The sequence below is a fragment of the Chiroxiphia lanceolata genome, chromosome 3 (assembly GCF_009829145.1).
Source record: "Chiroxiphia lanceolata isolate bChiLan1 chromosome 3, bChiLan1.pri, whole genome shotgun sequence".
In the NCBI taxonomy this organism is placed as follows: domain Eukaryota; kingdom Metazoa; phylum Chordata; class Aves; order Passeriformes; family Pipridae; genus Chiroxiphia; species Chiroxiphia lanceolata.
In genome coordinates, this window is record NC_045639.1 from 38,022,260 (window position 1) to 38,048,985 (window position 26,726).

The 26,726-nt window shown below is 35.2% G+C and overlaps 1 protein-coding gene across 1 annotated transcript in view; it reads right to left on the minus strand.

Moving 5' to 3' along the window:
- The window catches only part of FMN2 (formin 2), a 179,844-nt gene that overhangs the window by 33,641 nt on the left and 119,477 nt on the right, over positions 1-26,726 (minus strand). Inside the window, exons 13-16 of the mRNA XM_032681420.1 lie at positions 26,304-26,363; positions 26,003-26,123; positions 15,797-15,889; positions 131-182 (exon numbers count right to left, since the gene is read on the minus strand). Of these exons, the coding sequence (XP_032537311.1) occupies positions 131-182; positions 15,797-15,889; positions 26,003-26,123; positions 26,304-26,363 (326 nt within the window). The remainder of the gene's footprint in view (positions 1-130; positions 183-15,796; positions 15,890-26,002; positions 26,124-26,303; positions 26,364-26,726) is intronic.

Sequence of the window (26,726 nt, forward strand, 5' to 3'; positions counted from 1 at the left end):
TGAATATCACTTAGTTTTCTGAGTGTATTCCTATCACTGTTCAAAAATACAATAATGCTGGTTACCAATAGAGCAACCTCTACAAAAACATATTTTTCAAAGAAAGGTTTTATGCATTGTTCTTTCTTACCTTTTATGTGCTTCTGTTAGTGACTTCTCTTCATTTTCTTGGTCTATTTTAGCTGTAAAATTACAATCAAATAATTAGTAACAAGGTGAAAGATCGAGACATTTCAGGATATTTTTAGTTGTAAATATGGTACGTGTAAAATGTGCGGAAGCCACCTGAGGATATATTCACGTAGATCAATTCTGAAAGAAAAGCAAACAAACAAACAAAAAAACCCCATCCAGCAAAAATCCACACAAACAAAACTACACAGACTTTGATAACCCAATTAAAAAGAAATCCAAAACCATAACCACAAACACCCCCCCAAACTCAAAGCAAGCTCTGAAAATTAAAAAAAAAATAATAATCTTGCAGTAATATAAACAACAACAAAGTAATGAAAGTGACTTAAAAACAGATCTTAAATAATGATTACAAAAACTTAAATAATATGGAAACTTGTCTACTGAGAAAATGCTGAATGAAGAGCAGGAAGGATTCAGCCTTATAGCTTTTCTAAAAGTTGCTTGACAGTTACAAATAAAAACTCTTCCCTCTCCGTATACACACATCAAGTAGTGAAGTACTAGAGCTATAGCAGGCCCATATGGAAAACATGACTGTTTTTACATGAAGAAAATTATCATTTGGTGATCATGTGAAGGAAGCTACAAAAAAGAAACTGTCATTGTGACACATTGGTGAAAAAATTATCTATTTGCATTGTGTTTTCCCATAATTATTTTGTACCCATTCCACTTAATTTAGATGGGTATTCTGATACAAAAAAATTCATGAGAATATGCACATTAACCTAGGCATCACCAAGGTGCAAACCAATCACCAGTCTGCTCTGTGCATGTGTGCTTAGGTGAGATTTATATTTATGTAGATATTCAGGTAACACAACTCAAATCTGATTTAAGATCTGCATGCTTTAGCTGAAAGCTTTTTAGTTTGGTACTTGATTCTCCTTTTCAGTCTACTGGACTTCTGGCCTGCTAATTTGCAAGGAGAATTTTAGGATTCCCAAGAGTCAGTAGGTTTTAGAACATGAAGAAGCTCTGAACTGTCCTGGTAACAAATGTCAAAGGTATAAAATTCATATAGAAATCTAAAAAAGAAGAAATCTTTAAGCTATTTTTATTCCACTTTCCCCACATAGCTCTACAGTAATAATTAAAAATATTTTTCTATATCGTAGATACACTACCCCTGAAAAGGTAAATCCTAATTTTAAATTTTGCAAAAAAGAGAAAAGCAATGGCATAATTAGGGTACAAAAATAATCACTGGTTTTTTTGTTACGTTTCAATCACCAGTAATATGCAAAAAAAATACACTAAAATAGGCATGTGAAATCTGTAGCAAAGACACACAAATGGCATTTCCCTATACTTTCCACAGTCACAACAATGATCAGAGTTTTGTCCAATGCTGCAAATACTTTTTATTAGTAGCAATGTAGTCTGCTGTGTAGGGTGGGCAGTGCCAGGACGTTTGCAGCAGGAAACATTGTATTTAGTAATCATTACTTGGAGACTGGGGCTCGATCATTGTTATGCTGAAATTGAAAAAAATCCCAGCAAACCACAAAAACTTGAGGGAGAGATGGGTAAATGTTCTCAAGGAAACTGAAGAGCATGTGAATCTTGCCTGATTACAGGTCTCAATACCGACTTGAAACTCAGCCCAGATTCTTCAAAAGGTTTGTGAGGGCTTAAAACCCTTTTGAGTGAGCTTGAGCCCAGTGCTGAATAAATTTGGGCTGAGCTGGAGTTTTTCTTGAAAGCCTTGCATTGCTCTGGATAAGAAACCAGGTGACATGCTGCAGCTTTGACAGAATTTCATTAATACTTTTTTTCTCTTCATACTTCAATCCCGAAGGTCAAGGTATGACTGGTAAAGACAAAGTTCAAAAGCGAATAAAAACTGCACACCAACTGCACACAAATTCCCCTGATGAAGTGAAATCAAATACCTCATTCTGCATTAACACATTCACTAAGTATCTGTGGATACAACTTTTAAAACTAACCATTCTATTACTGAAAAATGTAATTTGAATTTTTTCGGTCAAACAATGCTTAGAAATGGAAGCTAGAATGTTCCAGCCTATGATAGTCTTGTAGTACATATGTCACATTCATAAGACATAATTCTTTCTATCATTTCTAGGACCGATGAGGTGGAATATCATTTGAGCTGCCGATTTTGGGTCTTTTCTTCTTTATTTCAACTGTTCGACGCGTGCGTACATACAATTATTTACCCACCAACAACGGAACAAATATTCCACAATTTACTTTCTGAAAGAGCAAGCATAAGATACTATCCTAAGTTTATCACATCATGTCAAAATATCACCATTCTGGCACAAGTTTCCTTTCAATTAAAAAAGAAATTTACTTTGGTCCAGAGAAGAAGAAAAAAATCCTCAAAATCAATGTACTTCTAGTATCTGTATTTTTAATAAGTTCATAGATAATGGGTATTACACAGTGAAAAGAATCTTTAGAATCCCTGAATGATGCAGGTGCATGTAATAGTGCATTTTTTTTTTTTTAAGTAATAAGTAGATATGCATAAGGCAGCTACTATACCCAGAAAGAGAGATTTCATTCTGCTTCAGATCACCTTTTGGCATTAAAAAGAGTCTTGAAAGGAAAGAATTTTCTCTGAAGCAGAATTCCCTTGTAGTTTGGTCCAAATGTAATGACACTTTTAACACATCTTGTATATTATCAAAAGGATATTATTCAAGTGTAAATTTAATTTACAACCCTCTTGCTCTCTCATTTTTCTAGACAGAAAAAATTAGAGATGGAAACAATTCTGCTTCCACAAGATGACAAGTGGCACCAGTGAAAGAGAAGAAAACATGGTATATACACTCAAAGATTTGTCCCTGTCCAAAGAAAATATTCAGGTGACTGCTTTTGCATTAGTATAGAGTAAACATCAAAAGGCTGTAAAAAGTAAGGAGAGAAAGTCTCCTGTTATCAAAACAACAAAGTCTTACAATCACCTGGATACAATGGAACAACTATTAGGTGTTGAAGCAGCTGGAGATTGCTATAACTTCTGGAACAGGCCACTAATATGATCACCTGATATAAGTGGATATTGGTATTTTGCTCTGTACTAATCACTCCATTGGCAAACTGCTTTCAACCTATTTTCCTATTTGAGTAGGGAAGGAAAAAAATTCAGTTATGATGGATTCAGTTAAGTGTCCCAGAATGCACTAGATTATCATTTCATTCAGTATAATGCATCTTTACTGTCATTTCTTCCTCCAAAGCAGTTAATCTCAAGTGTAAAAACGGTGCATGAAAGGCACCAGTTTAGCTTCTTCCTTTTTGGTCGCCTCTATCCATTAAGCGCCAAATACCAGCTGAAAGGTGTCCACCTTGAGAGAACATTCGTGGGAGAAAAGTGTATTTCCTGCTACAAAAGAGAACACCTCCAACAGGTTAAATAAAAAAGAGAATATCCATACCCACTCTACAGGGATCATATCATGGCAATAGCTGATACAGGAAAATCGAATATTTTCAGAGATATCATAGCAGTTGAGTATATCTGAGCACTCTGTTCTGCCACTAAAATTATGCTCTATCTTCAAGAAACACGATTATTTCAGAAAGTTTTATTGCTTTTCTTTGAAAAACATTAAAAGAAGTCTTGTAGTCATGCAGTAGCCATATCTGTTTTCATATATATTTGGGATCGGTCAGTTGACCACAGCAGTGACTGCTTGCAGTTTTTCTGACAGATGTAGGAGTTCCCGCTCCTGGGTCAGTTTTACTCCCCAAATATTCCACATTTTATTGACCCATCATCTTTTCTAAAACCCCCAACTAAGAATTGCTTTCTTGATTCTTGATACCAATATGCTAAACCACCTAAAAATACACTGTTCCAAATCTATTAAAGACTGCATCATACCAGTAGATATTAGACACTCTATTTCGTGTAATGCATAAGTAAGAAAAGGTAACAGTTTTATATGTCTGCCTTCATACACTCTATATAATATAGGGCTTTATATACAGCTTTCGTAACCCTGAAGACAAATATATTCTGTAAAATCCATTTCGAATAATAAAGCCGAAAAATAACCTTAGGTCATACTGAAAAATACGGTCATCGCAAAAACTAGAACATTTTAGAGTGAAAGTGACCTCTCACAGAGCAAAGCTACCTTATCAAGAATTTACAACATATACTGATTTAGTTATCTTTTCACTTTTGAAAGCATCTTTAATGCCTTCTTGTTGGATGACATTCCACTGTTTCCCTGCTTTTTCCATTAAGTTATCTTCAGATTATTTAAAGTTGGTCTCCCTTTAGAGCAAGGTCTATACCTCCTAAATGCTTTATATATTTGGTCAAAATTCAAGTACATTCCTTCCTCCCTACATCATCGCTTACCAAGCACGACGACTGTACTCTTATATCAATTCTTTTAACTACAGGACATACATATTTTTTTCAAAAACTACTCACATCATGTGTTCTAACTTTTATCTTAACATTGTTTGTATTTGCTTAAATTTACTGCTTGATGCTTTATAATTGGGGCATAAAACTGTATTTCATGCAATTCAAAATGAGCTTTCAAACAAGATCGCACAAATGAAGTCTAATTAACTTATTTTTCAAATGTTCTGTCGTTATCAGCATATATCCACATTCCAGAATGATACATACCATTGTTCCGTGTGTTTGCTCTTCCAATTTTTTTTGATTAGAGTCCTGCAAAGGTTACCTACAAACTTCTACAAAGGCACATATATAAATAGTCATACTGAAGTGACCTATGCATTTATGAAAATCTGAAGTATCTCACCAAATTGAATGTGAAAAACATAAACAGGTATTCTAGAAAATACTGGTTTCAGCAGAATAGTATCGTTCACTTTTCTACAATTAGACTTTTTTTTTTTTTTTTTTAAGAAGCCTAGAAGGTGAAATTAAATGAAAAGACATTCAAAGGTAAGGTCATAAACCATGTATTGACCACAAAATGTCCCCTCTGACCTATGTGGGAAGTGACATTTTGAATCCATTATGCTGAGTTCTCTGCAGAAATCAAGCCACTCTGTGAATGAAGACAACTGGCAAGTATCGCCTCATTTTCAGTCCAATAAACTTTCTCTGCTAGTCTCCTCTAAATGTAACCGTTATACCTTGTGCATTAAATCTGATTTTTAAAAAAGTTAATAGCATGAATATATCTATTTTCTACATGTACAGGTTATTGTCTATGTGGATAGGTATTGTATATAACATCTGTTGTCTCTATTATCTCTGTTCTTGCAATTTCTTGTTTGAATGTATGATATTTGACTCTGTTTTAAACTGGGGTTATTATGTTCCTATGTTATACACATATTGTTACAAAGCAGCAGAATTTTTAGAACTCCTTGTTACTAAAAAGGAAACAATTACTAACATTTTTTAAAAATCCTTGTTGCAGATTTACCAGGATCTTCAAAGAAGACATCTTTTTTTCCCCACAGTGGTGTTGAGTGACTAGTAGCTAGTGCTTTGAAAATATACCAAACATCTCCTCTGGCAGAGCCCCAAATTCCAAAAAAGTCCCAACAAAACTGAACTAAAAACAAAACTGAGGGATAGACTTTCTTACAAAGTGTATGGAACATCAGGTAGTTCATCTGTTATTTCTGACTCAGCTCCACTAAGAACTGAGGACCTGAGGTACCTGACAGAGGCCATGAGCATACCTTCCATAGGTATATCAAGCATGTGACTAGCACAGAAGGAAAATGGATACACAGCAAATACTGGATGAACTGCCACCATGAGAAAGGGTATGCAGTTACTCTGCTACTATTAGGATCTAAGCTTTAAGTTTACAAGAGCTCTGTCAGTGCTTCTGAGAGAATTCCCCCATTCTCCCTGTAGTGCATATACTTTTAAATGCCTTCAGAAAACACCAAAATAATACTTACAGATTTTTTATTTTTTTTGCAGTTAGCAAACTATTCAAGACTGTACTTTGAAAAACCTTGAAATACCAAAGCAGAATAGCAAAGGCACTAGAATCAGTACAAAGCTCTTGAGAAAAGTCTCTTTTTTCCTCCCCATCTCCTCCCACTCCCCTTTAGACTTCTGAATTTGTTTTGCCTCAATTTTTGAATTTTGTTGTTGTTTGTTCTCTTTGCATGTTTTATTTAATAGGATTAATGTGCTTGGGGTATGAGTGGCACTGGGAAGAATTAAGCCTTTTTAGATGGAAACTACCAAAAAGGAAATAGTTTTGGGGGAAGACTGTAAAAAAAAGTTAAATGATAGGGGAAATAGGGGAAAAAACCCCAACAAAACAACAAAAACCAAAAACCAAACAAACCATTAAATCTTAAGCTTAGAGTTGAATATGCAAGGAATTTGATGAGAAAAATAGACTCAAAACTAACAATAAGAATTATCAATGTCTTTGGTGTACTAGATAAACATAGTCACAAAACAAGTTGACCCATTGCTTCTGATTTAGAAATTATTCCAAGTAGACCTTGTAAGTCTACTCAAACAGCATTCAAATGCCCTGTCAGAGCTTTTGTTCCACCAGAACTTTTTGTTGTCACTTTGTGGTATGATCTTGATCCAGTGATTACTGTCTGTAGTCACTGTCTGGCCCCAGTCCCTGTTGCAATTTAAGCTATTTCTGCTGAACCAGTTTCAAAGGGCTATGAGTAAGGAGATGCACGAAACTGCCATCCCTTCTGATCTCCTGATCTCTCTTAGGGGAATATCACATCTTCTCAGGTAATTGAATACAGGAATGCATCTGAGTAATCTCAGATGGAAGGCAACAAGAATCCTTTCATCTGCTTGTCTATGTCCTGAATCTTTTTGATTTTTCCTCTTTTTTTATTTAAAGTGTTAACTAGTATTTGTTTATAATTAGCTATGAACGTGCTTTCCAGCAACTTTCAAGTGGAGCCAGTTTTTTGGGGGGGTTTGTAGGGGGTTTTTTGACAGATACAATACCTTTTCAATTACTCATTAGAGCTGCACCGTTATAGTTTTGAGAATTTCTATTTACACTGAATAAAGATCCAAGTACATTTGGATGGTTTATTATCAGGTATATTCGTGCAAATAAAGCTTTCCAAGAGAATAAAGCAGGATTTCTTCTGGGAATCCTAGGAAGAATCTTACACCCTTCTGTACTTTCTATGGCAAATTTATAGAACATTGTGAGCATGCAGAATATCTGTTTCATCTCCCCCATTATCTAAGGTTTTCATGCCTACATGAAAAAGAACATTTAAGTTCTTCATTCAGACCCCAGTTTCTTGAAGATAACTTGGAATAGAGCATGCAATATGCTGAACAATTATGTTGTTCCATTTTTTTTTTAAAACCTATGATAAGTTAAACACGTAAACATTTATATTAATTCCAACCAATTGTACTTCACAACGACTTTATACTCTCACACCACAGGTACTCAAATTATATGCTAACTCCATAGATTATGAGCAAGATTTATGGAACCACAAATTAAAATCTCACTGAATACATAAGGACAGAAACTTGAACTTTGTTGAAAGTTAAAAAAAATTAAATTTTAAAAACTATAAAAAGGAAACTTACTTTTCAGATTAATAACTATATTAATAATACAACCAAAAAACTTCATCTCAAATTCTATCGATACTGTGTTTTAGGATGCAAACTTTCTCCACATTTTCCTGTTTGTGTCCTCTTTTAATCCATCTCAAGCAACAATTTGGTAAGAATATGGTTATTTTTACCTCAGTCTTCACCAACAAGTGCTCCAGCCACACTGCCCAGGTTGCAGAAGGCAAAGGCAGGGACTGGGAGACTGAAGAACCACCCACTGTAGGAGAAGATTGGGTTTGAGACCAACTAAGGAACCTGAAGGTACACAAGTCTATGGGACCTGATGAGATGCATCCACAGGTCCTGAGGGAACTGGCAGAGGAAGTAAGTAAGCCACTATCCATCCTATTTGAGAAACTGTGTCAGTCTAGTGAAGTTCCCAATGACTGGAAAAGTGGAAACAGACCCTGTTTTTAAAAAGGAAAGGAAGACCCAAAGAACCACAGCTTAGTCAGTCTCAACTCAGTGCCCAGCAAGATCATGAAGCAGATTCTCCTGGAATCTGTGCTAAGGCACATGGAAAATACAGAGGTTATTGGTGACAGCCAACATAGTTTCACTAAAGGGCAAATAGTGGCTGACAAATTTGGTGGCCTTCTACAATGGGGTTACAGTGTTGGTGGATAAGGGAAGACTGATGTAACCTACCTGGACTTATACAAAGCATTTGGCACTGTCGCTCTCATGACATCCTTGTCTCTGAACTGGAAAGACATGGGGTTGATGGGTGGATAAAAAACTGGCTGGACGGTTGCACTCAGAGTTGTGGTGAACAGCTCAATGTCCAAGTGGAAAGCAGTGATGAGTGGCATTCCTTAGAGGTCAGTATTGGGATCAGCACTTTTTAACATCTTTGTCAGCAACGTGGACAGTGAGATTGAGAGCACGCTCATCCAGTTTGCTGACAACACCAAGCTGTGTGGTGCAGCTGACATGCTGGAAGGAAGGGATGCCATCCAGAGGGACCATGACAGGCTTGAGAGGTGGGTCTGTGTTAACCTCATCAGTTCAACAAGCCCAACTGCAATGTCCTGCACCCAAGTCAGGTCAGTCCTAAGCACAAACACAGGCTGGGCAGAGAGAATGGATTTAGAGCAGACCAGAGGAGTAGGACTCAGGGGTGTTGTTTGATGAGAAGCTTAACACGACTCAACAATGCGCACTTGCAGGCCAGAAAGCCAACTGTATCCTGGGCTGCATCAAAAGCAGTGTGGCCAGAAGGTCAAGAAAGGTGATTCTTCCCTTCTAATCTACTCTAGGGAGACCCCTCTTGGGGTACTGCATCCAGCTCTGGGGCCCCCACCTAAGAAGGATGTGAACCTGCTGGAGCAAGTACATAGATGGGTTGTGCAGATGATAAGAAGGTTCTGGGAAGACCTTACAGTAGCCTTCCAGTATGTAAAGGGGGCTTACAAGAAAGCTGGAGAGGAACACTTTACAGCGATATTTACATGGACAAGGTGAAATGATTTTAAACTGAAAGACAGTAGGTTTACATTAGATGTAAGGAATAAATTCTTCACTGAGAGGGTCAGAGTCCACTGAGGCACTGCAACAGATTGCCCAGAGAGTTTGCAGATGTCCCATCCCTGGAAGTGTTTGTGGCCAGATTGCATGGGGCTTTAAACAACCTGATCCAGTGGAAGGTGTCCCTGTCCATGGTAGGGGGGTTGCAACTAGATGATTTTTCAGGTCCTTTCCAACCCAAACCATTCTGTGATTTGTCACTCTTTGAAAGACGCCATCTCCTATCAGCTGAATTGAGGGAGAGAGAAGAGGGACTCAAATCCAACACTTAAGAGCCCCCAAAACATAACAATAATCACCAAAAAACCCCCCCAGAAAATCACTCCATCATACTTAGTTGTGTGTATTCAGCAACTACTCACTATAATGTTGTCATGTCACATTCACAGAAGTCAGATACATTGGTTTTGGTGTGCAGCTTTGAGCTCTTCACTCAATGTTCCTGGCTACTGATCTTAAATCTTACACTGCTCAGTGGTCTCAGTCAGGTCAGGACTAGGCAGTTAACAGATATGCAGTTAGCTAGCATACCTATGACTAAATCACTGTTATTAGTACTGTAAAGATATTGCAAGAGATTTAGGCCTGCTTTAAAAGGAAAGCTGTTCAGTTGTGAGTCTGGACTCCACAGTGCTAAAGAACATGTTGTGTCATTGTGATTAGGGCTCATGAAAGAGCTAGGTACTTTTAAGCTTTCATGTCCTCCTTTTCTTTTTCCTTTTCCATCCCAAGAACCATGTGGTAAAAACAACGTTATTTGAATACATTTTTACTGGAGGAGAGACTTAAAATGTGAATTATTTTCCCCCCTCCCCAACTATCCACAAGGTTTTTGGTAATTTTTTTAGAATGCATTTTTTTCACAGTATTTTGAGTTGGGTGACTTGTATCATGCTGTTGTGATACTCATGCATTGATCTGTTCTCATGTAATGCCAAAATACCTTTTTAACTCTACCACACCTGTGTTGTCTGCAACTGCTGTATAGATGCCTACAAAAATGAGTAAATGAGACCCTGTGCCAAAGGCACAAAAAGCTGCCAGCCCCAGTCTGTGAGACTAATTCAGCGAAGCCTGTCTCGTGTTGCAAATGCAACACAATCTGAATTAGGATTATTATGTAAAAATGTACGCCAATGGAGGTGCTGACATCTGAGGTAGGGACAAGTTTATATCATGCTGACGTTAAACTATTTATCAGCATTAAGATGTCAGCATGAGATTAAAAAAATACTTTCAGCACTCAAAGAACAAGTTTTAAAAGTTCCTTCAATAATTCAACGAGAAGAATACTAACAAAAATGTAAACACTCATAAAATTAAATTGCTTAAGTTGAATTCCTGCATCTTTTGTTTGAATGACTTTATGTTGCTTACTTTTCATATCCCTCCAACATTTTCCTCTCGAATGAAAGAAGCTGATTTTTAAAATTCTAGTAATGAGTATATTTTGATGATGATAATATTTAAAGTGAGTGACTCTACATAAATCTACCAATAGCCAACTTCTTAATGTTCTGTGCATTTTTTTCAAAGAAAAACAAAAACATTTATTCATATATCTTCCTAATCATCTTTCAGTCATATTTTCTTCAACTTACTTTTAGAAAAATTATGCAGCACTGCTATGTTCCCCCCTATATTAATCAAATTATAAAAGCAACATTAAAGAAAATGGAATCTGCAAAATCAATCATTCTGGGGTAGAAAATGCCAGAATTAAGATTACCCTAGCAGCACTCATTTCGCAATCATCTACAATACTTCTGGAGCCAGGAACTTAACCCAGCCATCCAAGATTCAGTCTGGTGCTTTAGTCTCATTCACAATCCATCATTTGATGATGCACAGCCTTTTGCTGCTTGACCTAAAAGAACAAGTCACGGTCAACTATCTGGTTACAGCTACAGTGATAAATGCAACACACTGTGATTTATACATTCATTTACTAACAGTTTGGAAACTGGGTTCCTGAATGTTCTTCCAGGCAAAGGAGAGAGATGGTTACAGACAGTTCACCCAAAAGGTCAGTTTTAGCATCATTATTCTGCAAGATCATGAGGATGTGACTAGAAAACAGTTCTAGAGGAGAGTCTGTATTCTTGGGTCCAGCAGAACAAAACCTGATGCTAGTATTCACTCACAATAGCAGAACTCCAGAATTTTGCAAAATAAAGACTAGAAGGAACCAAAGGTTGAATATTTACCTTGTGGTCCCAAACTTACAATCACACTGTAATTATTCCCAATGCTTTTAGATGAACTAGCCCAAGATCAGAAAGTTTTGATTTTGCTTCTGCAAACAATGCTTGCATTTCCTATGGCATAATGTTTTTTTCTAAAGTCCACTTCCCAGACAAGACTTCCTGTTCTGAGGAAGTGATGGTGGCTGCCTCCCGTTACAAGTTTCCTGGCTTATCAAGATGACAAGAATGCACAGCCTAGACAGAGTCCCAACAACAAACACCCAAAGACTGCTTTTCACTGCAAAATTAACCACAGTTAAAACCTGGGGACTGCGAATCATTTGTGGTTGATGAACGCATGATTTTTTCAACATGAGCTGGTTATCCTATCAAGTAGGGACAAGGTTAAAGGATTACTAACTGCTAATGAAATTCCTCTACAAACTGCATGATGATTAGCTCCTTCAGCATTTCTTCACTGTCCTGTGTGTCAGAAACATTTCCCCCAGGAAAACAAGTGATTTCTGAAGCTTTCCAAAGTGGTGGATGTGGTGTCTCATGTATTTGCATCCCTATCTATCCACAATGGAGACAAGGTTCCCAAATAGTGTTCTTTCAATCTCTCTTACTCAAATTGTGATAACTTGTGGGGAGTAACTGAAAGACAGAAAATGTGAATATATACCCTATATTGGGGAGATGCAAATTTTAAATTCCTGCTGTTTGGTATGAATAATTTTTTATTGGAAAAGTATAGTTGTTTTACTAAATTTCGCAGTTATATGTTAGTCACATATTGGAAACCCTTACAGAAATGGTTATAACAAACTAAAAAATAAGCAGTATAATTTTGAAAAGTCTTGTATTTTCTGACAAGTTTTCTCCAATCTGCTTTTTTGAAGCAGCTCTTTTTTTTTTTTTTTTTTTTTCCCCTCTGTTTTTAAACCCTGTGGTTATAGAGAAGTTCAGAAAAAAAAATATTAACATTTGTAACAACAGGAGAACCACATTATATGATTGATGACTTGCAGTATGGAGACTCAAAAAGAGGAAAGAAAATGTGGAAGAACAGAGAGGATTGCCTTTGAGGCTTTGAGGCACAAGACCTTCAGAAATCCAACCCACAGGATAAGTCATGCTTGTAAATCACAAATATCCACTATGCCAATGTAGAGAGGACAGGACAAGTAGTTTAATTTTCTGTCAAGTAGAATGATCATTTTAAGAATAACCCTGAAGTCCACCAGAAAAACGACTGGCATCCTGTTACTAATTTGCATACTTTGATGATATCCTAGTTATTTAGCCTACTGACTTGGCTGGCAAGGCAAATGCTGAACAGCCTCCATCATATATACTACTAGCATTTTCATCTTAAAAGTTATGATCCTGAACACATTCTTGCCTCTTTCCCTTCTTTAGCTTTCAAATGAAATCATCTTTACACGTAAGCTAGCGATATATAACCTTTTTTTACCTCTGATGAATAAAAATGTGTTAACATTAAAAAAAATTTTTTTAATTAATACGTCACTAGTAACAATTAGCTAGACTGCAGTAATGTAATTTAAAGTTATCTAACAGTGCATGATAATAACTATTCTTATAAAGCAGAGCCTTTCTAACCCCTTGCCGAGGATATTTCATTTGATGTCCAAATTTTCTTGCCTCTGGGAAAACCATTTTCCATTTTAGCTGCTAGCAACAAGTATAAGTGAATATGCTGTAAATAACTAGCTACTTTGAACTTTTGGGTCCCATTATACACACAAGTTATCTACTCTGTAAAGGCATCATATAAACATGCCAAATTATTCAACCTTATGAAAAATGCTTTTCATCTGAATTACAAGTTAAAACTTTCTGACTTTAGAGAAACTGGAACTTGAAAAGATAAAAACTTAAAGCTTGATTTTTCTTTGCCCAGAGCATATGTTATATAAACAAAAATCCCCAAAAGGTGCCAAGAATTGTCCCTCTGTTTTTCTAAATGATCATGTGTGCAGTCTAGCTGAAAAGACTCATCGATTATGTCTACATAAACAACAAAAGCCCTTAGAAAAAATATCTAGATCAAAAGCCTGTCAAACACTGAACAGGAAAGAGAAATCCTGCTTTAAACATGGCCTCTTTCAAGTCTGAATTCAATCCCATGAAGTAAAAACAAAGGATTTCATAATGAAAGGTATTTAAATTACTTTATTTTTGGAACTTAACCAGGGATTCTTTTTTCCTATATGTTAACCTTTGTCTTTCTTACACTGGGACAGAATTCTGCACAATAGGTCTTGCAGTTTAAAAAAAAAAAAATCTAGAAATTGTTTAATCACAGTTCACCGTGTTCACAATACATGTTTCCAATTATTTTCATTAAAATTAGACACTGATATTTTTACTGACATTATGCATTTCTCCTTTTGTCAATACACTGCTAATATGGCAACACAGCAAAGTTCTTAATGAATGAGATTTATATCTTTTTTTTTTGTCATTTTACTCACTCTCCGAAAGTACAGACACATAATCAATAAAGGCAATTGCATATCCTTGCAGAAACAGAACAGATCACTATATGGATTATACAAAATTATTTTCTGGAAGGTGTAGCTAGAAATTGGAAAGTAAGCCAAAGTCTAAAGTCAGATATTTCTGTAAGTATAGTTTCTAAAAGAAGTAACAGAAATTTAACAGACAGATGTCTGTTGAAACATAATCATATAATCATAGAATGGTTTGGGTTGGAAAGGACCTTAAAGATCATCTAGTTTCAACACCCCTGTCATGGACAGGGACACCTTTCACTAGACTAAGTTGCTCAGAGCTCCATCTAACCTGGCCATAAACACTTCCAGGGATAAGCCCCGTGTTTGATTTCCTACTCTGTTATTAAGGTTAATATGCAAACATATGGCACGATTTACAATATGTCATTAGTGATCTCTTTCAGATAAATTTGTGATTTGAATTTTCCTTATGTATACATACAAACAATAATATAAACTTAATACAAAACACTTGGTACATGTTTAATCATGTCACTACTGTAATATTAATATGTCATGTACATAATCAGAATCCAGTTTTAAATCAGTTCGTACCTATTATTGCTGGACAAAACAGACTCTTTGCCAGATTTGGCTAGTATATGTTTGTCTTAGGAAACATCAATTCACAGTTGATGATTCAAAATGGTGAGTTTGCTCAATTTATTAACTGTAATTGAGAGTCCTATAGCGTGGATCAGTACATAGTAGAACATATGAGCAACATGGTCTAGTCGTCTCCAACCCAAGCCACTCGATGATTCTGTATGTACTCCACTTCTTAAAATGTTTGGATAGATGGTCGTTTTGAATAACCAACCCAGGAGGAAATAAATGCATATCTGACTGGCCTGTCAAACCTAAAGCACGCTCAGTTAGTAAAGAGTTCTATATATGGTAGCTCTTTAACACATCTCTAGGCTAATGAATTACTGACAGGTCCATTCAATCAGTACAAAATCAAATAATTTGCCTGTTCAGAAGACAATAGGTCCATCTTTGATTATAAAATGCAGTATCAAAGCAGAAGCAGCAACAAAATTTTAAAATTATGTTGATGTACTCATCAGGGAATTTTAACCCTGATGCATTGAATTCTAATTTGTATTAAAAAGCAAATTGGTCAATACAGAGTATACTCTTTCAGAGTAGTATTTCAAGAGATGCTCTGATATATCATATCTCCTATAGTCTTATCAAAGAAAGGTCTAGTAAAGCATAGTCCATTTAATTTTAAAATGTTTTCCTTCTAGTACTCAGGCTGCCAGTCAATCATGGATATTTCTAATATATTTTCTCCTGCAGTATTTTCCATTAATCACATCCAAGTATTTCATACAAATTTACCTTATCTCTGGAAAACTTTTAACTACTTTTGTTATGCTTATTCCATGTTTTTTGGAGCACACAAGAGAATTATCTCTTTGGAATGAAGTTAATGAAACAGATCCAGCTTCAACAATTTTTCAAGGAACAAAGGCTGTAAATTTGTTTTCTACTGGAATGTTGAACTAATCAGAAGATCACACACTCAAGCCAATAGCATTTGTCTTTGCTGTCTTTGCTGTCATGCAAAAAAGAGTGAGTCACCTACAGTACAAGAGAATCATTTTGCAAATCTTTTAGAACTGTGTGGCATCTGATTAAACTAATCCACATCTTTCTATGATGCCAAAATAAACACTGCCTTTCCCACAATGTATAAACATTGTTCCCATAACTTTCCTTTGAAATGTCATGAAAAGGTTAAGTGACGTTTCATTATTTACCTTGACTAATGAATTGCTCCATGTTGTCTTTGAAAGGCTGGAGGTGCTCCTCTAGTGATAGCTGATAAACTTTTGCTGCTTCTGTCTCACATGCTGAAATTCAAGTAACAGATTAGTTCAGGATGACACATCATTGCATACTGTAATAAAAGACACTTTAATTCATAGCCAGTGAAACTGCTGGAATATGTGCCTCAAACACACTACTTCAAGTACAAACACAATTATAATATGTTCAGGAACAGTTTTGTTCCTGGCCAAATATTTTTGACCAAAATATACAAAAAATTTTTGGTCAGTCTGTGAGTTTAAATGAATGGTAGCAAAAATTTACAAGAGTTTTGAATTATTTTGAAGGAAAAAGACAAATTTAGGGGGAAGAATTGTATGGGAACAAAATTGCAAACTAAGATCCCATGCCGTGTTGATATACCTGGCTCCAGGTAGCAGTGCCTGAATCAAAGATCAGATGAGAAACCTGCGCCAAATAGTAGGAATGACCTTAATTTAGTGAGTAAAGCCAGATGAGGGCTTGATACTTGATAAAACAGATGTAGTAGAAGTGCTTTGCATTGTTCAAAAGTAATAGTGCAAAAGGATTAAAGTGAAAGATTATAAGAGTACAGTTCTCATGGCTTGAACTCTATGAAAGACCTTGGAGCACATCTTGGTTCTTATTGCACTAGAGACCAGGACAGAGAAGCTGGAACCTAAAGCAGATCTGACACAGACTACTCATTTGTAAGGGGGTACCATCATACTTCCACCAATTATCCAAGCTAATGTAACTTGGGACAACAGAAGATTTGAGACTACTACTTCAGGTGGATGTTAAGCTCTGATTTCCATTATAAGGGAAATCTCTTTAGGGTGCCATAAGTTCCCATCATTCAACGGAAATGAATCCTGCTTGATTCTGCCTCAAAATTTCCAATAAAAGTGCACACATCTAAAATGCATATCTTCCTTGTTTACCCTCCAGGGTTTCTTTAAGCAAAAAGGAATTCTTAGTATGTCTTTAAATACAGAAAACTGGTTAGACATTTAAAAAATATTTTGAAGTAGCAAAAAGCACTATTATAATGTTTAAAATGCACATATATAGAAAAGCGGACTGGCTCAAATAAATGGTAACTCCACACAAGTGGAGTAAAACCAGGGTGACAATAACAATTTAATTTTTAACTTTATTTTTTTTAAGCTTAGAGCAAAACAGAAAGAAATACCAGCAGATTTTAGGGGAAAAATAAACATGAATATATCTAATTAGACAGGTAACCTGCTTATGAAGCAATATTAAAAATAAAAGAGTAAACCTAACCCCCCCACAAATACAGTCATATAATGTATAATTACATAATTACAAGACTGTGATTTTTAAACAAATTTTAAACAAACTTTTTAGTCAACACATCTGAAACAGGGAAGGGGATCCAAATGACCATGAATTTTCTTACAACATATGACAGACAAGAAGTAGAGAAGTTATGTACTATTCTACAAATGAAGACATTTTGTAATGGTAATACAGAATTTCTATCATGCTTTTCTCCTATTCAGAAATAAGTGACAAATCTGAAAAAGGCTATAGAACCTACCATAACATTTAATATAACCAGAATTTCATACTTTTTCCCAGAATGTGGATTAAATACTTTTCAGAGTAGTACAGCATTATGCTCTCTGTAATTAACATCTGCAGCTCACGATGAACTCCTGATCTCTCAGCCAATCTGAGAGAAGTGTATATCTAATGAAGACTCATACCCACCAAAAATCTTAGTCTATACCCGTGTCAACAACCTGAAGCAGTCCCATTTCAACAACTAGATGGAAATATGGCATATTCTATGTTTTATATTCAACTTATTACAGGGAAAAAAAAGTGTAATATTGTCAGAATGAAATGTCTCTTCTTTAACCATTCAGATACTAGAAGCTCTTCCACAGTTGCTTTGTTTGTGTATATATGTGTGCTGTGGGAAAGGGTGTGCAGCTAATGATAGCTTTGTTTCTCCAGTTTCTGGTGGAGTTATTTTTGTTTGTTTCTGCCCACCCCCCCTTCCACCCATGAAAAGACTAAAATTAGTGATGTTCAGAAGAACAATAGTTCAGGTCCATTTTTGATCCTATTCCTGAACTGCAAACACTAAATAATTACAATACAAAAGAAAACACAGGAAAACAAAAATCCTTTTCTCTTGTTTTATAGAGTAAAATATCATATGTAGCATTCAGACTTTAAAAGTTGACAAATTCTGTCATTATTACCATACTAATATCAGTATTATGATGCTTAAAACAAACTAGTTCATCGGATGCTTTCTTCATTAAAGAATTAACAGGCCTGTAAGCTCATCTTAAGTTTATCAGTTCTCCAGATCACTAAGACTGGAACTGTGGTCTCCCTGCACAACCTGTTGGATATAGCATTAATTTATCATGCATTATAATTTGTTACCAGAGTATAAACCTTCTCTACTTGTATGAACTATCACTATTTCCCACTGTAACTGAAGAAATTAAACTGCTGATTATATGAAAGTAATACAAAATACCAGATAGTTATCAGTATTTTTGTCCAAGTGAAGAAATAAGATACTGAATAAATGTTTGTGCCAGAAGAATATTTAATAACTTCTAAGCAACATGGAGGTAACACATGGGAAAAACAAGTATGTGAGGATACTCATAGCCTTCTAAATTTGATTTTGTTTTAAATCTCAGCTTCATATTCAAACACATTTATCTCCATGAAACAGCTCACCTAAACATCCCATATATCAAAGGAATAGGTGTCAAAAGGGACCTGTTGTGACGACTTTGTAACAGTTTTGTCTAAAACAAAAGTTTGTCTGATTTTTCACAACAGGCTCAAAACTTGCTCTGATATCATTCCCATTCTCACAGGTTTAGTTTATTCTCTCATCTTGGGACATGTGTATACAACTGAAAAACTTAAATAAAAGCTGGAATATTTCTAAATTTCATTTACTTTAAGTAAATTTTAAAGTTCCTCATAATGAAAGAATTGAAAGATATTTAAGGCACCACAAATGAGAGTCATGTAAGCAGTCACAAAAGCCAAGCACTAGGTAGAAGTTTATCTCACAAGATGGAATTGCACCAACATGAATAAATTAGGAAGATAAAAACTTCTCTGTGTTGCTTTGCAGCAAGGTGAAGGTTTCAGTATCCTGTAGTCCCAAATACCCAGTCCTCATGCACTGGTTTTATACCTTCCAAAGCTCTCAAGTCCTAAGCAGAAGTTGGCATGGGCAGACACACCTCTTCTCCAAACCTCTAAATCAATTTTAACATATAAGCAAACTATAAGCAATGGAAAAGATCAGTATGGGAGAACCTTCTAAATTTTGGGCAATTCAAACTGGTAGCTTTTTGCCCATACGTGCATAGATCTCTCAAATGCCCCGGGTCTGGAAATTGACAAGAAAATCTGTGTTCAAAACCAGTTTAGAGATTTAAACAAATTGCAATTCCAGTTGTATCGAGTATTTCAAGAATCTTATCTAATTCTCTATTTCTGTGTTAAAATACAATTAATTGCACTTTTTTTGAGCTACTGTGTTAGCTTGCTTATCCTATTTTTTTTAATCTTATTTTAGGACAATATACTAAAATACATAAAGTTTCACAACACCCAGTATCAGCTAAGAGACATCTATACAGAAAAGGAAAAGAAAAGCCGCTAAACATTCCATGCTTTGTATTAACGTTTTCAATAAGTGAGTCTGATAAATGATCTAAAATGCAAGCAGTTGTATTACCAAAAATAGTCACTTCACTTTTTTTAAAAAAAGAAGAAAAAAAATGTTTTCAACATTCAGACTATCTTTTTAATGCATGTTTTCCAGCTAGTTCTGTTCGATGCTAAATTTTAACCCTTGGAAGCAAAAATCTCTTCTAATAATAAAATATGTCTTTTTGAACAAAATGTGTGACCAGATGATTAGCTGCTCCTCAGTCTTACTGCATTGTCCTTGGTCGGGATAATAATGAGCAGTAAGATTTTTTCATTTCAACACACCCAAAACATAAAAACTAAATCAAAAGTAAAACTAACCAAGCAAACTAAAAACTCAAACTCAACAAGAAAAACAACAAGCAACGTAGCAAAAAAAGATCAAAAGGAAAGCAAGCAGAATTTTTAATTACCTTAGATGAGTATTTAAGAGGTTCATGAAGCTGTTTTTGTTAACTAGTTCTGAAACCACATACTTATCTATAGAAGTCTGATAGAATTCAGGTGGATTTTTAAGGTTGTTTAAGGTATTTGAGAGCATAAGTTTAATTAAAATTTGATAGACTATTTGCTTTTAAGCCTTTAAGGAAGTTTGGAAATTATGTCCTTAATTTTCTGAGGTTCTGAGCACTCAGACTTCCACAGGTGATGTGCCTGTGTCCTACTTGTTTGTAAAGTTTATAACAGCATAACTGCTGTTTTCACAACTTCCTCAGAGCTTTCTGGATTCTTTACAACTGCAACCTGTGACTTTAAAAGAAAACTTAGACTTCATCTAAAGAAAACCATACTGGCTTCATCAAAAGACAAACTCTGATGAACCCAACCACAAATACAGACAGAGCCCCTAATTTCTTACACTAAGAACTGCTGAGTCTTAAAGGGCTTCCATAGACAGCTCCTTGTTTGGAGTTTTAAGGACAGTAAAATATAACTCAAAGATTGACTGAAAGCCTAGCTTTAGTTTACATCTGGTTTAGGTTTAGAAGTCTGCATGCTGCATAGCTGCAGCAATTAACCCTTTCAGTAATAACTGAACAAACAGCTACAATGTGTGGATGCACAGCTGTTAATGAATTGGCAAAAGTAAAGATTTTATTTGGTTAAAACTATAGTTGTTTCTGCAAAGGTAGATTGTACAGATAAGTGTAGGATTGACCAAAACCACTAATGTCGCTGTATTATCTTGCTATTAATTACCTTGAGAGGTTTGGCATTTTATTATAAAAGACTGAAGGCATGTTTTCCTCATAATGTGGATCTATGGATCATTTCAGAAAAATCAAAGATTTACTTCTTAATTGTGAAAAATTTTAAATCATATTTATATCAAAACTATTGTCAGAGAATAACAAAATCACAGACATTGAAAAGTATCTTAGAACAGAACATATTTGATGATGCAATGAATTCAAACTCTCAAGAATGCAAATTTTTATCCAGTTCTCCTTCAACTCCGTGTCTTCTTTTGAAACTTGAAATATCGGTGTACAAACATATTTAAAAAAGTCTGACATTTTGGGGAAACCTCTTAGGATACACTTTATTTCATCAAACTTTAGCTATTTAAAAGACAGACCACCAGACTAGACTCAAGACCTTTCCTTAGAGGAAAATCAATCAATCCTAAGAATGTCCTTCTTTAGGAGAGCAATCCCTTCCTTTTCTTCCGTTTGAATTGGGGCCTTAAATGGCTTAAGGCTGCTCAAGTTTGTTAACTGAGGTTGAAATTAATACCACTCCTGCTCAAGAAGGGGCACTGAAATGTTGCCAAAGTCTTAGCCCCATAATCAGAACTGTGATGGAAACAGTCTTGGGAATATGAAAATACACAGGGATGCGTGTACGAGCATGTGTGTGTGTGTGTGTGTGTGAGAGAGGGAGAGAGAGAGGATGGTGTGCAAATAGAATGGTGCATTTATTTTATGTTAGCCTGTAAACATTAATATTACTCATGAAAGAACTAACAGTGGATGCAATCTGATTTTGCAAAGTAACCCCAGACACAGATTTTCCTCTTCATGGACAACTTCCATCTCAAACTACTGCTTGACTGCACTTACAGGGTAGGGGCCTCTTTCTAGGTGTTAAGGGCAAGAGTAATGATTAGCATGACTATTACTGTCCTCTCTCAGTCCCATATTGACACCACTCTAAATATAACTTTTAAAAGTCTTTCTATTGCACAATGTGGTATTTCCAATACTCTGATTTACACAGCAGGTGTTAAACATGAGAGCACATAACAGCTCTACAACTAGCAGTTTCAAGCTGAATAGGTAATTTTAGGTGACTAAGAAGCACTGAAAAAATAGGGAACGTGTATTTTTCCAAGTTACCGTGGGGCTTTTATTGGAACATACTTTTAAAATACAAAGTGTTCTGCAAATGCTTAACACTTTATAAACATTCTCTGTCACATTTATTCCAAACCAGAGAGATGTATTGGGCCACACAGCCTAGCTTCTTTTGGATGGAGACTTTTCAATGAGTTGTAAACACTTAGAATAGGAAAAGAAAGCATCACTACAAAAATAATGTTTAATTATCATAATTATTACTTGTAATCACTTTTCAATCAAATATATTAAATATGACTATGACATATAAACAAGTACAGACTTCAACTCAATTTTATAGCAATCTGCATTGTATTGTATTATTAATCTCTTCTACTAGTCAGATTTATTTTCTGCCTGACATTGTTTCTAATTCCCTTTTAGCTAAGCTTCAGTGAAAGTTTTGCAATAAGTGACAACTGATGAATTAGTTTTTGATTAGCAAGAATAAACTTACTATTGTAAGGCTAAAATGTTAATGTGTAGCCAAAGAATAGCTTCTGAAGATTTTAACTTGCCATAAGTACTGTAACTCTCAATGCCATTTTGTTGTTCTAGTTCTTTTCTAAACTAAATACGCATCTTGAAGAATTTCGTGGGCCACAAATCCAATATTTTCCTAATCCACAATTTTACCTTAAGAGAGTTTAAGAGCAGAGAGGATTAGACCATTAATTGATACAATACACATTTTTCCACATCTTTCTGTCCTACCTGGAGCATTCTGAGGTGTCTAGAAAAGCACAGTGATAGTAATAGTTGTGTAACAGAGGTCCTAATCAGGAAGAGTCACACTGCTCCTGTGACCCTAGATGCCCAATTTTCTTTACACGGTGAGTTGATTTAAGTCATGTGGCAAGTGCTAACGTTTCTTTTGTGGAATGACATAGGAACAGAAGTCATTGCTTGGCATGACTGCATCAAGGAACATTGCTGACAGCCAGGGGAGATCAAAAGCAGATCAAGTTGCTTAACAAACTATATGTCACTGAAGTCAAAAAGGCTAAAGTGAGAATCCTGGAGAGCTGTGAAATCCAGGAGCTACAGATGGAGCCAAAGTCACTTGATTTGTTAGTAAAAGGATCTACCTGTTCTTGGTCTTCTATCTTGTAAAAAAATCTAGTATATAAAATTTATCCTTGAGATCTCTATTATTTATAAAACCCTCAAATTTCTGTAATATTCATCTTGGAACAGTCACATAGCATGCTTCTGAGAGGGTTTTGGATTTGTACTTTTACTCTGAAATATTAGAGGAAACTTTTTTTCTAAAATTTCACAAACTACAAGGCATACATTTCATAAAAACTTAAAAATGGACAATAGCCTCTATAGTCAAAAGGGAAAAAAGCACAGAAGTTTGAACATCAAGAGTTCTTTTTTTCTTTTTAAGCAACCAGCATAACAACTCTAATATAAACATAAAACCAAACTCAGAACTGTGAAAGAGCATGTCAGTGAAATTACTTTACAGAACCATGAAGATTATTTATATCTGCATGTCTCTGTGTATGCTACTGATTTCTTTAGATGGAAAAATACAGCAGTGCTAGAATGAACTGCTATTGTTACAGCTATAAAACTTTTTTTTTTAAAATAATAACCTTCCTCTACTTTGTGGGTTTTCTGGTTTGGTTTTTTTTTTTTTTTTAAATGGTCCCAAAATTTTATGAAAGGATCTTTCCAGAATGAAACCTACCTTTGCATAATCATCATGGGAAGTTTTTTAAGATAGAAATAAAATATCTTCGGTAGCTTTTTTTCCTGGGTAAACCAATGCCCTCTTTCCTCATTGTAATAAGCATGATCTCACTGCATGGTTTGCAAGGTATTTGAAACTAATATCAACAGTCAATGGTCATGCAGCCTGAATTGATGTTATGTAAAATTTTCAGGTTTTCAGTGACAGAGAACAAAGCAAACCATCCACCCAACCAAATGGTGAAATCCTCTCATGAAATCTTCAGCCTAATTACTGATGAATATAGGTCCAGGGTTACAATTCACATCTCAAAAGCTGGAATGTATTCGTGGGCATTTATTTCTGTGGCTTTAAAGTCAGTGTTTCCCAGGAATAATCAGTAGTCATTTACTCTCATTGACTTCAAAAGGATAGGATCATATTTAGTATTTTGTCAGAATTTTCTCAGCATCTTAAGAGTCCTCTTCCCGCCCTGTCATTTAATGAGGCACTTGCTAGCTCTAGTAACTCATAAGGTTCCAGATGTGCATTAGCAAATCTGGTAGTGTACTTACAGTAAATGCAGAGAAAAAAACCCACTTTGAAGTAGTTTTATGCATTCAGTTAAAATTTGTACTCTATTTAAAAATGATTGGCTTTTCGATGTCACTGAAAGTATTACAAAAATTAAGCTATTGGAATACCCAGAATTTCTAGTGTATGTTCTCACAGTCATAAAATCTTTTAACATAAACTATTTTTAATTTAGGGTTCCACTTTTCTTTGGAAAAGAGAGTCAATATAAAGCATTTTGAATCTCTCAACACTGATATAAAATCACGATTGAGATTGCAGTGTGGTATTGAAATTGTCACTTCATATCCAGGAGAGGATGCAGATGGAGTCTGATGCTGTCCCCAAATAAATTTGTACCAAAGGGAATAGGGAAAGAGCAATAGTGTCTGTATTTATTCTTCAGTATCATTAGCTACAGAACAGACTGGCAACAGAGACTCCAGTCTTAGGGCGGATTGGAAGCATAGAAAGAATTCAACTGCAGCCTGATGGCAGAGCGAAGCGTGAAATTTCCATTTTTACAGAAGCCCTGCTTTGATCATTGCACAGTGTGGATTTATTCCACAAGAGATTTATGTCTGTATGGAAATTTCAATCTTGATCTAAAAGTATTTTTCATCTAAATAAAAACATTTTTGGTGAATTTGTGAGAAATAAAATCTGCCCCCATGGGCGTTCGTTAACACACGCTAGGATTCAAGTACCTTTTGTCAGTAAGACCTAAGTATCTTTCTTCTACATGGTAAGACTGGAGATCAGCCCTGAGACTATCTGGCAGTTGCAAGCATAGAAACAAGTTTTCACGGCTGAACTGTGGGATTTTTGCCCCCTTGATCATTCAAGGCAGCAAATGGATGGTGCTGCAGTTCACTGCTCATGATCACACTAAGTGACCTTGTTACAACTTTAAATCTTACCCCAAAAAATTTAGGATAAATTTTAAAACATCCTAAAAAATGTTGATAAGAGCAAGAAGGGAAGATAAGATATAATTTGGTAATCATGTTATGTTTTTGTTTTAATAGAGAATCTTCCAATCTAGGTTGTTCAGGGATGGCTTACCAAACCACTCCTTGGTTTCTAGATGCATAACATTCAAAATCAGCAAGGTAACAGTAATATAAAAATCATTTTACACCTTGATCTGAATTTTTCTCTCCAAGATTTAGTACAGTGATACATAACTGGCCAGTCTAATGGGGGCTTACAGTAAAAATAATGAAGATTGTGAATCATTTGTGCAAACTACTCTTGCTTAAACTTAGCACTTAGATCCCCGTGCTATTAAGAAATGTATGTGATATATGTTTTTTATTAAAGTCTAGCAAATACATCCTAAGTCTGTTGAATTCATTTCAAGAAAACATTTCACAAGAGGGAAAAATACCACCTTTGCATATTGCATATCCACTAAAGTCCAGTTATTTCATCTATCTTTAACAACATGTAATACATACTATTTTGTCTGCTAGATAGTATTTGCAGGCAATTATAACCCCCTTTTTTTTCATGGACATGGGCCAACACTTTGCAATTCTTTTTACAGTGAAGAACTTGTCAAAATGTTTGGAAAAATGAAAAACTAAACTAGCTTTTTGCTTTGGTTTTGAAAAAAAAGATTTGACCTAACTGGTTTGATGTTTTTAATTTAAAAACCTCAGGTTATCTACAGAAAATTATGAGTTATTGCTTAAATGGTCATGGAAAAGAAAATCAAAGAAACAAAACAGTAATTGAGGAGTCAAAAATACACAAATATTTTTACAGTGTCATCTAATGTCTAAAAATGATACAAACAATAACACAGCAGGGTAACGTATAGTTAGCACTTAATCTAGGTTCAGTACCTCGCAAATCTTTCTTCATTTTGCGGAGATCTTTTTGAAAATCATCAAACTTCAATTGCGAAGCCTGGAAGAGATCTTGTGGGTCCGGAAGAGGAAAGATGCATTGTTCTTTTCCAGCATCCTGACAAAACCACAAATGAACAGTTACATAGTGCTCATTACTTTTTGCTATACTAAAATATATAACTGAAAGCACAGGGAATATTTGTGCACATTTTGTCATCTTGCCAGCAGAAGAACGAATTTGCTAATTTGTTTTTTTTAACTTGAATTTAAAAGACAAAAATTAATTCTCACTCACCTCATCAAAGTTACGTAAATAATATGAGACAATGTAAGATAGAAGACTTCTGCTGTTGTCCTGTACAGAGGAGAATAAAGTTTGCTGTGTTACTGAAACTCACTGAAAATATTCAGAAAAGGTAATTCAAATAAATGAAATACTTAATGTCAAGAAAAATACTATGCAGATTTGGTCCCTTCACTAAAAAACAAAACCAACCAACCAACCAAAAAAAAACCCCACACCCTGAAATATCATTTAATCACTAAAGAAAATGAAGAAAAATATGTTATAACAGCCATGTAAATGCACTCCTTATTTTCGAAATTTACCTGATTGTAAACCGAACCCTTACATTTTGAAATTTCTCAAGAAGGAAAAGGAAATTGTGTCTGGGTTCATGTATGCAACTTCTTTTGCGACAGTATAATTATAACCAAA